Source organism: Polyodon spathula, chromosome 4, assembly GCF_017654505.1.
Source record: "Polyodon spathula isolate WHYD16114869_AA chromosome 4, ASM1765450v1, whole genome shotgun sequence".
Classification (NCBI taxonomy): Eukaryota; Metazoa; Chordata; class Actinopteri; order Acipenseriformes; family Polyodontidae; genus Polyodon; species Polyodon spathula.
Genome location: NC_054537.1, coordinates 24,048,036 through 24,063,103, shown reverse-complemented (window position 1 = coordinate 24,063,103; position 15,068 = coordinate 24,048,036). Strand labels below are relative to the sequence as shown.

Genomic DNA, 15,068 nt, shown 5'->3' with positions numbered 1-15,068 from the left:
GTTTGAGAAGTGAAAGCAGTGGGTATAAAAATTGTTCATCGTTTCTCACTCTTTTGTCCAGGTTGGCTGCAGTCCGAATGAGGATGTTGCAATCTTTGCAGTAGACTCCTTGAGGCAGCTGTCCATGAAATTTTTGGAAAAGGGAGAACTTGCTAATTTCAGATTCCAGAAGGATTTTTTGAGACCTTTTGAACATATTATGAAAAAGAACAGGTAAGGTTGTCACGAATGCATACCATTTTAGAATTTGTGTTAGCTCCATGTTATATAAACAGTACAACATTATCTATCTACCTACCTACCTATCTAACGCTAGGCTTTTTGCAGCAGTCACATGGAATGTACTGGGTTGTGTGATTTTCTTTTATTCAACCAATACAGTACACAAATAAATGCTTGGCATACATGAAAGAACAGTGAAAATTCAAATAAAAAACATTTAAAAACAGTTGTTCAATAAGCAACAAGTTTTAAATGCATTTAAAATGAAGAAAAAAAAGAAACAATTTAAAAATATATATATTTAAAACTATAAGCTTTTAAAGGAAAATAATCATAGTTACATGCTATTCTGAAAGTTTAAAGATCTCGATCTAATTTCTCCTATTAGAATGCCAGTTTTGTGAATGAGTTTGTTTTTTGTTTATTCACCAGGTCTCCAACCATTAGAGACATGGTTGTCCGATGTATAGCCCAGATGGTTAACTCACAGGCTGGGAATATCCGTTCAGGCTGGAAGAATATCTTCTCTGTCTTTCACCTGGCTGCTTCAGATCAGGATGAGAGCATAGTAGAGCTGGCATTTCAGACTTCAGGGCATATTGTCAGTAAGTACTGTTTTTCTCAGTAATGGTAGTCAATCTTAGGAACTTTTTAAATTATCATTTAAGGTTACTGCATATGTTTTACTTTAGCTTAAAGCTTTTGAAACATAACAATATTTATGGGTGACCTGTCAGTCAATACATTTTAGTTTCATTTATATTTATGGGCACTTTGCCCTGGGGCAATGTAAAATATGCATGCTAGTGGCTACTATATCATTTTTATTATAGCTTTTGTCTGACAAATTGTGTTCACAGGTATCAAGATTTCAACAATGTGTCAAGCATAGATTTTTTTTTTTCCTTTTGGTTTCTTTGTTGTATTTGTTAGTTAAAAATGTACAGTGCAGTTTATCACAGGTGCAATGTAAAATATGCAGGCAGGGAGTTACTGTATGGTTTTGATTATAGCTTTTCCTGTGTTTAGTAGAAAGGTAGGAATGTGAGTAATATTGTCACCCCGCAATGTATCACTGGTACTGTTAAAATACAGACTGGTGCTAACAAATTGTAGACTTGTTTTTTTAGGGTTCTTAAATAACACTGTCCCTCAGAAGTATACACATGTACAAACATGTATTCCCTGTATATTTTCAGCAAATGTATTTGAAAAGCATTTTCCAGCCACCATAGACTCCTTCCAGGATGCTGTAAAATGTCTGTCGGAGTTTGCCTGTAATGCATCCTTCCCAGACACCAGTATGGAAGCTATCCGTCTCATTCGCCACTGTGCAAAATATGTTTCTGATCGGCCACAGGTAAAGAAATCAGAATGACTTCATCTTTTGGCATTAAACAATAAATATGTATGTACTATCCTCATGAATCTCTTGTTATCCTCATGAATCTCTTGTTATCCTCAAGACAATCTCTTGTTATCCTCATGAATCTCTTGTTATCCTCATGAATCTCTTGTCTTGCCAGCTTCCTCTTTAACCGATCCTTTCTTATATATACCATATTCCTTAGACTAGAAGTCACCCTTTTAAAACCATTTTGCTTTTCCCAAAAGTGGCTCGACTTAAATTCGAGTGTAGTGATGCGTGTATTAAAATCGCCAACAAAAGGTGCGACTGTCCCCAATACACAAACTGGAATGCGACTTCTTGAGAAAAGACGAACAAAAACATTACTGCCTTATCTCGAATCATCCGTGACATACAGACAGCCATTTGCAGGCATTATGGTTTACCAATATGCCTATAGACAAGTTTGTAGCATTTGACTACAACAAAATTCAGTATTCATTTGTATAAATGGCCCTTATATGCATAATTGAGGTTGTATCTTTTTTGTAAATGCATCTTCATTTGATGGTTTATTTTTTCTTCAAATTGAGGGTGGGAAATGTGGTGTGTGTCTTAAATTCGAAGGAATATGGCATTTTGTGTAACTTCATTTGAACGGTTGAACCCCTGTTATCCAAGCTGCCCTCTTTATGTGAACGCCCAGATATCCAGTTTTCTTCTGTGTTCCCAGAACAGTAAGAATAAAAGGGTTTCTGCTGTCGGCTCCCCTCCTTCTCCATCTAATAACTTTATATAGCAATAAGAATACTAATCTGTCGCTAGCCCTAACCCATCCCTAGTCCTTAAAGAAAGGAAAATTCTGGAATATGATAAAGATGAATATGTGAGATAGATGACTCTGTGCTGTGTTCTTCCACATTTTTCACCATTAAATCAATTTCTTCTTGTTGAATTCATACAGTTTTTATGGTACACATCAATCCTATCATCAGACACTGTTTTAAAATATCTTTATAAAGCAATTTAATGACAGCGAGTAAAATAAATAAATAAATAAATAAAAAGACTAGCATTTTTGCTTTACCTATCTAATTGTATTTCTACCATCAGGCATTCAAAGATTACACCAGTGATGATATGAATGTGGCCCCTGAGGACAGAGTGTGGGTGAGAGGGTGGTTTCCCATTCTGTTTGAGCTTTCCTGTATTATCAATAGATGCAAGCTAGATGTAAGAACCAGGTAAGAATAGGTGTTTCTAATGTCTGTATGAATCATGTCTTGTATTTCTGTAGAATACAGTACTTGACAAATGCATTTACCGGTTAACTACAACATTCGATTTGTTTCCTTTTTTATAGAGGACTGACTGTAATGTTTGAAATAATGAAGACTTACGGTCACACCTACGAAAAACATTGGTGGCAAGATCTGTTTAGAATTGTCTTCAGGATCTTTGATAACATGAAGCTTCCAGAGCAGCAGACTGAGGTATGTGAACAGTATAAGAAATCTGATTGGGTTTCTGTGAACCATTTTATTGTTCAACTGGTTTAACTCACTGTTCTCCGAATTAATAACTTGAAGTATGTCTTGTGCATTGGGCTGCGGCACAGTCCATTTAAATAACAATAGTTTTACTTTTTATTATCAAAATACAGCACCCACTCAATATAGCGCGGGTGTCGAGGTCCAATATAAATCCGCTATATATCGAGGGCTGCAATATAGCGAGAGACCCAGAGAAAAAAAATAGGCTAACAAATACTGTGTAGCCACTCCCTCATTTTATCGGGGGCGTCAGGGTCCAGTATAAGTCCTCTACGCAACCCACTTTTTCTCATTTTTCATATAAAAAGCAGCACCCTGTTTTAATTCATACAGCAGAGAGTAATTGCTTCTCATCAAATTCAGACTTCTGTGACCACAAGTGAGCACCTCGCTGGCTAAAATAAAACCCGCTTCAGCAAGTAGGTATTTAATTTGCTTTGTGTTATTGTGCAATGCGTGTGTGTATGATAGCAGTACAATATTAATGCTTTGTTTTTAATTGTTTTGTATATTCTTGTTTGCGATGTGCAGTACAAAATAAAACGAACAATAAGTACCTACGTATATTGCAGCTAAGGCACGCACAATTAGACAGTAAAATGGGGGAGCCAACTCCAGGACCGCGATATATCTGAATCCGCAGTATAGCGAGGGGTGATATAATGAGGGGTGGGTGTATTATTTAAACATATCTGTGCCCTGCTGGGAATCTGACGGTGTGTCTGACTGTAGGCAGTGTCATAACCAGAGTGAGTTTCAATACTGAAATTGTACTGTACAATAAGTGGAAGTCTTGTTGTTAATAATAATAATAATAATAATAATAATAATAATAATAATAATAATAATAATAAACACTTTTTTTTTTAAATCTTTTTAGAAAGCTGAGTGGATGACAACAACCTGTAACCATGCACTTTATGCCATCTGTGACGTGTTCACTCAGTATTTCGAGGCACTGAACAATGTTCTCTTAGATGAAATCTTCTCCCAGTTGTACTGGTGTGTACAGCAAGGTATAATGTGACTCCAGTGGCGTTTTGTTGTTAAATGGAATACGGTGCCTGGTCAGGTTTATATATCTGTGCTTTCTAATTCCAGACAATGAGCAGCTTGCTAGATCTGGAACAAACTGTCTGGAGAATGTTGTCATTTTAAATGGAGAAAAGTTCACGTTGGAAATCTGGGACAAGACATGCAACTGTATGCTGGACATCTTTAAAACGACAATTCCCCATGCGTAAGATATAAATACCTGTATATTTACCACATCGATTTTTTACCACCACCTTTATTGGTATTAAATTATTATAATTTGAATAAACTTTTTTTTTATTTTTTAAATGTAGTAGTCGCCAATTGTTTTTGTATAATTCTTTCTCCCAATTTGGAATAGCCAATTTTGTTTTTTTTTTAGGCTCAGCTCACCGCTACCTTGGTACTGCTAATTGATCCAACCCTGCTGACTAAATCCAGTCAGTTTTTCATGGATCCCGGTCACTTGCGACATGTAAGCCACAACGTGGCAGGATCCTCAGACTTTCAAGCCGTTGGATTCGCACTCCGAATTTTTCAACTCAACGTCGAAGGCTTATCACCAGCCAAGCGTACCCTGATCAGCAAGCAGTCTTGCCCATCAGCTCAAGATTGACATTGTCTGTCTACAAGAGACGCACATTGCGGTTGAAGAGGCTGGTCGCTATGCCATTGACGGCTTTGACCTGCTGTGTCATGCAACCCACCCAAAGCACGGCCGTGCAACGTACGTCTGCAGCGACGTCGCCGATGCTCGGTTCATTTCGTCGACCAATTTTTGCGACGTCATCGAAGTCGGAGGTTTTAAAATTGCTAATGTTTAAAGCCTCCGAGTGCCAACTGGGACAGTCAAGTTCTACCGGTGCTTCGTCACCTCACTATCTACGTGGGGGATTTCAACAGCCACCATTCAGACTGGGGATATGAGGATGTATCCAGTGACAGTGACAGCCTTGTTACATGGGCCGCCAGAAACGACATTATCCTGTCATACGACCCAAAACAACCAGGTTCCTTCCACTCAGCCCGCTGGTCCAAAGACTACTCACTGGACTTATGTTGGGCGAGCACTATGAATGGTCGCTCCCAACCTATTGCCAGAACAATCCTCAGTGACTTTCCACATTCCCAGCACAGACCATCACTGATACATATTGGTCTGCGCCTACCAACAATCCGCAGCTCAAACAAGCTTCGTTGGAACTTCAGAAAGGCAGACTGGGAGAAGTTTAGTGAGATAGCTGACCGCAGCATTCCAACGATTCCACTTCGCATCATTCCGGTTGAAGAGGCATACAACCACTTCCATCAAGCAATCTTCAAAGCAGCAACTTCATCAGTTCCAAGAGGCCGAAGACCGTTGTACATCCTGTGCCTGGACGATGAATGTGCACTCTGTTGAAAGAGTACGAAGATTCAGGAGAACCAGAGATTGCGGACCAACTGCTGGAATCATTGGATGCAGCCAGAACAGTGCGCTGGGAGGAATCGACAAGTAACCTCGATTTCACCCACTCAAGCAGGAAGGCATGGACATCCCAGAAACCTCCTTCATGTAGCTGCCCAGGAGTGACGGCAAACCAGGTGGCCACTCGCTCGATAGAGGTTGGCAAAGCACCTCTCGAAGCAATGGAAGAGACATGTAAGAGACGAGTGGCGCCAACTCCACCAAAGGAATAGTGGTCAGGTCACAGAAGCTCTGAACAGAATGAAATCTGGAACCGCCTTGGGCTATGACAACATCCCCCCAGAATTCCTGAAGCATTTAGGACCACGGGTAAGGTCATGGCTGGCTGGGTTTCTAACGTGTGTCCTGTCAGAGCACCACATGCCACAAGTTTGGCGATGCTCAAAAGTCATCGCTATCCTGAAACTGGTTAAGGACAATTACTTTCAGTATGCTACAAGGTCCTGGAGCGGGTGATCCTTAAACGCATCACCCCAGATGTTGAGCGGATCCACCCAATTGAACAAGCAGGTTTCAAAGCAGGAAGTAGTACATTTGATCAAGTCCTGGCTCTAGCTACCTTCCGCTGGAAGCCGTTTTCGATGAAGTTTAAAACCGGCGCCGTTTTCTTGGATTTAACTGCAGCGTACGACACTGTCTGGCGCACAGGCCTCTTGTTAAAGCTGGCAAAATCCTTGCCAGCTTGGGTTCCAGATGTCGTGGAGTTCCTGCTGCGAGACCGGAGGATACGAGTACACATGGGTGAAGAAGTGAGCAGGTGGCGGATTCAGCAGAACAGTCTCCCACAAGGATCTGTTCTCGCAACCACTCTCTTCAATGTGTATGTCTCGGACCTTCCTCGTACAAGATCTAGCAAGTTCATGTATGCGGACGACATCTGCTGTGCCACTCAAGCCCAAGCTTTCGAAGAACTGGAAGACTGTCTCAACATCGATATGGCGATATTATCCGACTACTGCAAAAAGTGGCGACTCCAACCAAGCATCACAAAAATTGTATCAGCAGTTTTTCATCTGCACAATGCAAGTGCTTCACGGGAACTGAATGTAGTCCTAGATGGTATACGGCTTAAGTGCGATCACAGCCCAATTTACCTCATTGTTACCCTGGATCGTTCACTGACATTCCACGACCACCTGATAAAGACAGCCGCGAAAGTCCGCGCACGAAACAACTTGCTGAGTATGTTGGCCGACATATCATGGGGAGCACGAACACCGGTCCTCCGGTCCACAGCCCTTGCTCTCTGCTACTCAACAGCTGAGTACTGTGCCACAGTCTGGTGTCGCAGTTCGCATGCAAAGAAAATTGACACTCAGCTGAACTCTGCAATGTGGACCATCTCCGGCACTTTTCGCTGAACTCCGGTCCAGTGGTTACCGGTGCTGAGCAACATCACACCTCCATTCGGCGCAAGGAAGCAGTTGTCAAAATCGTCAACAAGATCCAGGATAACCCGGCACTACCATTGCATGACTTTATCCTCCATCCACCAAAGGTGCGTCTGGAATCTAGATGTCCAGTCTGGCTGTCACTTCCTGACCCTGATTGGTCATCAACAACCCAGTGGCAAGAGGAGTGGTTCCAGAGCGACACTCGCAACCAATTCCTCATTGCCGACCCAACAGACCGCCCACCCGGCTTTGACCTGCCACGCTAAGATTGGACTTTACTCAATCGTTATCGTACTGGTCACAGTCGGTGTGCGGTGTGTCTTTATGACTGGGGCCTTGTAGACAGCCCACTCTGCTCATGTGGGTAGAATCAGACAATGCTTCATGTTGTGGAGGACTGCCCGCTGACGGCTGCTCCTGCTGCCAAAGGTAGTGTTCCGAACCGGCCCGTGGCTGCTCGCCGCAGAGGCTTTAATAGGTTACGCAGCCCGGTGCAGAGACAGAAGCCTCATGCCAAGTCACAAGCCATGCAGCAGCCCTTGGAGTTTGCTGCCACAGGCCCACGGCCCCTTTTCAGGGAGCCATCTGGAGTTTTGGCATCAGTTCACCACGGACGTCTGGGTGCTTACTACTTTTCAGACCGGCTACTCACTGCAGTTCAAGCATGGTCCCTCTCCCTTTCGATGGGTGACTGTAATATTAGTCATGGACCCACAGGACACTGCTGTGGTGTCTCAGGTGGTAGCAGCTCTGCTGCTAAAACAGGCTGTTCGCATGTTAGACCCCCTTCAGGTACTTCCTAGTGCCCGTGCGGGATGGTGGCCTCAGACCAATCCTTGACCTCAGATGGTTCAACTTGTATCTGAGTCAGAGGTTCAAAATGTTGACGATGCAACAGCTGTTGTAGTCTATTTGGCCAGGCGACTGATTCATCACGGTGGGCCTCAAAGATGGCCATTTCCACATCCCCATAAAACCAGCAGACTACCTGCTGTTTGCTTTTCAGGGAACAGTGGATGAGTTCTGGTTCTTGCCAATTGGCCTCTCTCTCGCAAAACAATATTCTTGACCTGCCCCAGAGTACTACCGTGACCAATATATTCTCTCTCTCTCTCTCTCTCTCTCTCTCTCGTACTCTGGGGCAGGTCAAGAATATTGTTTTGCAATACCTGCAACTGTTTTTTTGAAGTATTTTTAAATGCTATACCAATTAAAGGCTGTTCTGTTATGTTTTTATATATATATATATATATATATATATATATATATATATATATATATATATATAGATACTGTATTGTAGCTGCTGCAGTTAAATGGTATTTATCTTTTATTTAAAGGTTGCTGTCATGGAGACCTGCAGGAACAGAGAGTGAGCCTGTTTTACAGGCAGATGTTCCAGACAAACAGCTGGTATGTTAGCAGTAACTTTGGCAGGGTGGCTAAAATGCGGTGACGGCTCAGCTTTTGCTTAAGCACCCCAGTGTTCCATATTTATTTGGTTGTCAGTCTAACCTTAATTATGGATTTATGCATGTGTCTCTTTATGCTAGTGAAATGTATCAATTGGTGACTCTAAATATCATAATTTAAATAATTAGAACATAACCTTAGAATAGAATATAACCTAAATAATTTTAATATTTTACAAAATGTATTCTGTGGCACTTGATTTGTGGATTTTGGTATTCCGTATTTCTTTGATACTGTTCTGTAATCATTTCCATTTGTTGCAGTTTGCTATGAGTGCTTTTCTCAAACGTGAATCCAACTCCTTTGTCTTGACAATCATCCTTGTTACCAAAAAGTTCTTCTTCAACACATGTTGGAAATAATTACTGGCTATTGACTTCATAATGCAGCTTAGTTACTGTGTAATGGTTTTCAATGAATATATTTTTTTTATTAGTTCTGTTACATTTTTACAGACTTTTAATGTAAAGGCGCCAATACTTTTGTCATGAACAAATATTTGAAATTGCTTTAGTGCTTTTTGGTCTTTGTAATTAATTGGTACCTAATGTTCAGTAAATGCTTGTATTAACATGTCTTCTTGAATGATCTTATATTAAGTGTAGGGTTCCAATACTTTTGTCTGCGACTGTGTATATACATCATGGCACTTACAATTTAATTGATTAAACTTCCACAAGCTTGCTGCTTTGTTTTTCAAATTGTGTAATTGTTAATGCCCTGATGCATATAAACAAGTGCTATGTTACGTCTAAAAGCACATTACTTTTAAACAAAGGACTGTTGGGCACCATGAAGGAAACTTTTTTTTTTTTTTTTTTTTTTTATTCTAGATAGAGGTACCCACAAAACCGACCATTTCCTCATAATGATACGTATCAAAATATGATCACGGGCTATGTTTCTGAGAATAAATGCTTTGTGGCAACTAGACGTGTTTCACATTTATCCCACATAAATGATATAAGTTTAAATGTCTTTGCAAATTATACCACAAATATATAAAGGTATTTTATTTTGTATTTTAGAATTCCCTGCCTTTTTCAGTGTTTGGTCAAATATATATTTTGGTTTTGTTGTCGAAGTAACAATCAAAACTTTGTGTTACTGTTGTCTGTGCCTGTTTGACACAGACAATGGTGGCGCTGCCCTCGAGTGTACATAGCAAACGTGAGCCGGCTCTGGGACCGATGTGTTCACAGTGGAGCAAAAAACAGACCAAAGCCGTCTTAGAACTAGATATCTATAGTGCCTTGCAAAAGTATTCAGACCCCTGACCAATTCTCTCATATTACTGAATTACAAATGGTACATTGAAATTTCATTCTGTTTGATATTTTATTTTTAAACACTTAAACTCAAAATCAATTATTGTAAGGTGACATTGGTTTTATGTTGGGAAATATTTTTAAGAAAAATAAAAAACTGAAATATATTGCTTGCATAAGTATTCAACCCCCACACATTAATATTTGGTAGAGCCACCTTTCACTGCAATAACAGCTTTAAGTCTTTTGGGGTAAGTATGTACCAGCTTTGCACACAGTGTCGGAGTGATTTTGGCCCATTCTTTTTGGCAGATTTGCTCCAGGTTGTTCAGGTTGGTTGGATGACGCTTGTGGACCGCAATTTTCAAATAGTGCCACAGATTCTCAATGGGATTGAGATCAGGACTTTGACTGGGCCACTGTAGGACATTCACCTTTTTGTTCTTGAGCCACTCCAATGTTGCTTTGGCCTTGTGCTTGGGATCATTGTCCTGCTGAAAGGTGAATTTCCTCCCAAGCTTCAGTTTTTTAGCGGACTGAAGCAGATTCTCTTGCGGTATTTTCCTGTATTTTGCTCCATCCATTCTTCCTTCAATTGTAACAAGATGCCCAGTCCCTGCTGATGAGAAGCATCCCCACAGCATGATGCTGCCACCACCATACTTCACTGTAGGGATGGTGTGTCTTGAGGCATGGGCAGTGTTAGGTTTGCGCCACACATAGCGCTTTGAGTTTTGGCCAAAAAACTCTATCTTGGTCTCATCTGACCATAAAGCCTTTTCCCACATCACAGCAGGATCACTCTCATGCTTTCTGGCAAACTCCAAACTTTTGTACCCTTTCCCTAATCTATGCATTTGTATTACTTTATCTCTAACTTCTGTAGAATGCTCTTTGGTCTTCATTTTCCTTCAGATTCACAGCCTTACCAATGATCCTTCAACAGTGGGGTTTTTATGCAGAAAATGTGACAGCAACTTTAATGGTTCACAGGTGGAGGCCATTGGTAAGGTAATTGTGTCCTCGTTAGGGCAATTTCTTTCATTGGTGCAAACTGAGAGCTTCCACAGCACAGGGGTTGAATACTTATGCAAGCAAGATATTTCAGTTTTTTATTTTTCTTAAAAATATTTCCCAACATAAAACCAATGTCACCTTACAATAATTGATTCTAAGTTTCAGTGTTTAAAAATAAAATATCAAACAGAAAGAAATTTCAATGTACCATTTGTAATTCGGTAATATGAGAGAATTGGTCAGGGGTCTGAATACTTTTGCAAGTCACTGTATATTAGACTTAAGTCGCTTCAAAGATGGCTTAAAAGTGGCTCGTGTAAAGGGGGTACTGTTGACTCAATGATACTCTTTAAAGAGACCTTTAATGTTGTTATTTGTGTTTGTTAAGGATTCCTTATCACAGAAATCAGTTGACTTGCATGTTCGTTCTGAGGATCAGCAGTCTATAAGCAGCGTTGAGAAGATTTCCTTAGAGAATCGACGACCAAGCCAGTTCAGTGTGGGGTCTGGGGTTTATGAGGAGACAAGCAAAAGCAGAACCCCTTCAAGTAAGTACTGATCAATAATGTGACAAAAGCTGAAAAATAAAGTGGTATGTTGTTGTTGTTAATTTGCCTTTTGGTAATGCTTTTTTCAGAAGTTCAGGAACAGAAGTTGTTCGCTGCATTGCTTATTAAATGCGTAGTCCAGCTTGAGCTAATTCACACCATCGACAACATCGTATTCTTTCCAGCAACAAGTAAGAAGGAAGATGCTGAAAACTTGGCAGCTGCTCAGGTATTGGGGGAAAATAAAAAATAAAAAAAATTGAGTGATCCTAGGCCTCGCACTTTCGGGGTCTTGTCACATGATCTATAATGTTTTATTTATTTTTTCTTAAATCTTGCCATCAGTTTTATTTTTTTTATGTACAACAGAAAGCTTTTTACTGTAATGTCATTGTGAGTGAGGTGTACGTACACAAGTTTAACATGTAATTTGGGAGTGTCGGAATCAGTATATATGGAGCAACCTGTATATATGTACCTGTGTCACATATGTGTCTACTGTGTGTAGGCCTTGGTGGCTTCAGTGACTGTTTCAAGATTCCTTTTGTATTTACAGCTGTATTGGGGAATGTGTCACTGTCATAAAAATTAAAGCAAGACTTTTTTTTCTTACACAGCGAGATACTGTAGATGCCGAAGTTCACATTGAAACCCAAGATCAGGGAATGTATCACTATCTCACTTCTCACCAGCTCTTTAAACTGCTGGACTGCCTGCTGGAATCACACCGATTCGCCAAGGTGTTCAATTCCAGCAATGAGCAGAGAACTGCACTCTGGAAAGCAGGTGGGTTATCAAAACTCATTGTGCATGCATGCATGCTCCCTTCTAGAGAGTTTTGAGCAAATACTATACTGGACCATATTATAACAAGGCAGAATTCACTGTGTAGATAGGTCATCAGACTTGACAGTGTATGTTTATTATCCACCTACTAATTGTGCTGTTTATAAACTACAGGTTTTAAAGGGAAATCGAAGCCCAACCTGTTGAAACAAGAGACCAGCAGCTTGGCATGTGTCCTGCGCATTCTTTTCCGCATGTATACAGACAACAACCGCAGCGATGCCTGGGAGGAGGTGCAGCAGCGGCTGCTCAAGTAAGATGAGCCCTTGGGGCCTACTTAGAAAACAAATAAACCACAGTGCTCTATCTCCTGATTTATTTAGTAGTAAACATACTGCAAACAATAAATAAATAAAATGACGTCATTGTAAGTTTTTGCATCCTTGTAAAGTAGGATTCAGTGGTGCTATCCACCCAAACAGCATATACTTTATGAGCTAAGCATTATTAAAAAAAAAAAAAAAAAAAAAAAAAAAAGATTTCATGGCGAGACGGCTTACTTTTTTGTTTACTTAATTAAGAGCATATAACTTTCAGGACAACCAGTATTCAGAATTGTCCAAACTGCAACATAGAATTGGCCAGAACAGAAAAGAATAAAGGCTGACATTGACCAAAATTAAGCCTGAAATTGATTTGAATTTAAATGTAAATAAACAACCCAGTCTTTTCTGGTCAGGTGATGCATATAGATGACATATTTAATGCATAACAGACAACTTGACCAAACCACTGTATGTACATAAGATGCAATAGCTTGCATTAAGGGACTTAATAGTGTGTGTGTGTGTATGTATGTGTGTATGTTTTTAACTGTACACATTCCCAAATTTTAAACTGTTGTCTACACAACTAGAAGTTTAGGTGGAAGAAAGCTACTGTCTTATAAAATGAAAGATGATTCATAGATTTGATTTCCATTACATGAGAGTAGATGTTCAACTTTGTGCTGATTTGAACTCAGCTCTCGCCAAGATAAGCACCAACTGAGACGTAGCTTTGCAGAAAACTAACGTGATCCATCTGCATCTCTATTCATTTGCATTGTTTTCCATCTGATGATGTAGATATACTTCTGTCTGGTGTTGATTGCTGAAGTGTAATGCTGGCTCCAGGGATCAGCTCATTTTGCCTCCCCAGCGCATCAGCACACACAACGGCTGCGATGCTGGCTCCGGGGATCAACCCAATGTGGTCTCCCCAGCGCATCAGCATGACAACCATCTCGATTGAGCTAAGTAGGGTACATCTCTGGGGTCTTCAAGTGGGCACCTTCCATCCTCGGTGTTTCCTTGACTAGCCCACGACACCTCAAGAGGGCTCAACAGTGATTCTGGCGTCCCAGTGTCACCCCCCTCCATCCCCCACTCAGCTCAGCCCAGCTTACTTACCTGTACATCAGCATTGCTTTCTTTCTATTGTGCTTGAAATCCCCATCCAGAATCTTTCCATCTCAACCACAGCCAGTTGCTGCTACTTTCTACTGCTTCAGAGAAGTTCTTCACTGTGCGACGCAACTCTTGGCCACTAAACCCGACGTCTCTGAGATGCCGGGTTGTAGAGTGTGCCACAAATCCTCGACAACCCACCTCCACTGGGTAAACTCGGACTCTCCATCCTCGCTGTTCCGCTTCAGCAGCTAGTTGAGCATACCGAAGTTTCTTCCTCTCATACGCCTCATCCACAGCATCTTCCCATGGCACTGTTAACTCTACCAGATGAGCAAGGCGTGCTGATCCATACCACAAGACAATGTCTGGTCGAAGGTTAGTGGTGGAAATCTCAGGTGGAAAAATAAGCCGTTGACCAATATCTGCCAGCAGCTTCCAGTTGTCCTGGGCAAGGCTTGGTTTTAACACCTTTTCTTGGTGGTTGCTCTCCTGGACGGAGGAATATTTTCTTTTGTGTGTAATGCTTTGATGGAACTGGTGGCAACTTATTGGTCAGGTTACGCTTGTCTTCTAATGCTAAGGCCAAACACCGCAGCACCTGGTCATGGCGCCAAGTAAACCGTCCTTGGCTAAGACCCACCTTACATCCTGTCAAAATGTGTCTTAATGTTGCAGGTGAGGAACACAGAGGACATGAGGGATCCTCACTCACCCAGTGGTTTAGGTTCTGTGGTGATGGGAGAACATCATATGCTGATCTGATGAGGAAACTGATCCTGTTCTGTTCCATTGTCCATAGGTTTTGCCAGCAGATCTTGTGTTGTTCCACACTCTCCCATCTCAATCCATTCTCCCTGCTTCGCCTGCGAAATGGCCTTTACACACCTGATCCTCTCCTCCTGCTTTTGCACCTCATTGACTACCAGCTTCCTCCGTTGAGCTGGGATTGTCTTGTGCCATGTAGGAGGAGCTGAACTGAGACCAAAACCTCCTTTTCCATGCTGAACTTGCCCCATAATATCTCTGATTCGAAGGGCAGCCTTAGCATCTTCCACAGCTTTCTTTGCCGTCCATTTTCTTCCAGTTTTCAACACAGGTGCTGCCTCCCTTACGCATTTGTCGCGAGAATCTACTAATGTCATTTCCAGTTGGACTTTGGCACGCTTAAACTCCTCGGTCAGAGCAGAGATTGGTAGCTGCAGTATTCCTTTACCATAAAGTCCCACTCTGCTGAGGCAGCGTGGAACTCCCAACCATATCCTGACGTATGAACTGATTAAAGCTTCTAGCTTCTCAACTGTCGTCAAGGAAACCTCATACACAGTCAGTGGCCACAGCAGTCTTGGCAATAGACCAAACTGAAAGCACCAGAGTTTCAGTTTGCCTGGTAAGCGCTGCTGTCTATGCTCTTCAACCCTTCCACTGCTTGTTGTCTAACTTCTCCCATACGAAGAACAGTAGGAGAAGAGTTGCATTTGTCTTTCAGTGCACTGGGACATTAGGGA

At 41.3% G+C, this 15,068-nt stretch overlaps 1 protein-coding gene across 1 annotated transcript in view; it reads left to right on the top strand.

Annotated features, from left to right (window-relative positions):
* Window positions 1–15,068, top strand: part of LOC121314341 (brefeldin A-inhibited guanine nucleotide-exchange protein 1) — a 76,297-nt gene that overhangs the window by 53,844 nt on the left and 7,385 nt on the right. Inside the window, exons 26-37 of the mRNA XM_041247480.1 lie at window positions 62–213; window positions 655–827; window positions 1,422–1,582; window positions 2,684–2,814; window positions 2,934–3,063; window positions 4,004–4,139; window positions 4,225–4,363; window positions 8,361–8,433; window positions 11,167–11,326; window positions 11,416–11,555; window positions 11,944–12,112; window positions 12,287–12,425. Of these exons, the coding sequence (XP_041103414.1) occupies window positions 62–213; window positions 655–827; window positions 1,422–1,582; window positions 2,684–2,814; window positions 2,934–3,063; window positions 4,004–4,139; window positions 4,225–4,363; window positions 8,361–8,433; window positions 11,167–11,326; window positions 11,416–11,555; window positions 11,944–12,112; window positions 12,287–12,425 (1,703 nt within the window). The remainder of the gene's footprint in view (window positions 1–61; window positions 214–654; window positions 828–1,421; window positions 1,583–2,683; window positions 2,815–2,933; window positions 3,064–4,003; window positions 4,140–4,224; window positions 4,364–8,360; window positions 8,434–11,166; window positions 11,327–11,415; window positions 11,556–11,943; window positions 12,113–12,286; window positions 12,426–15,068) is intronic.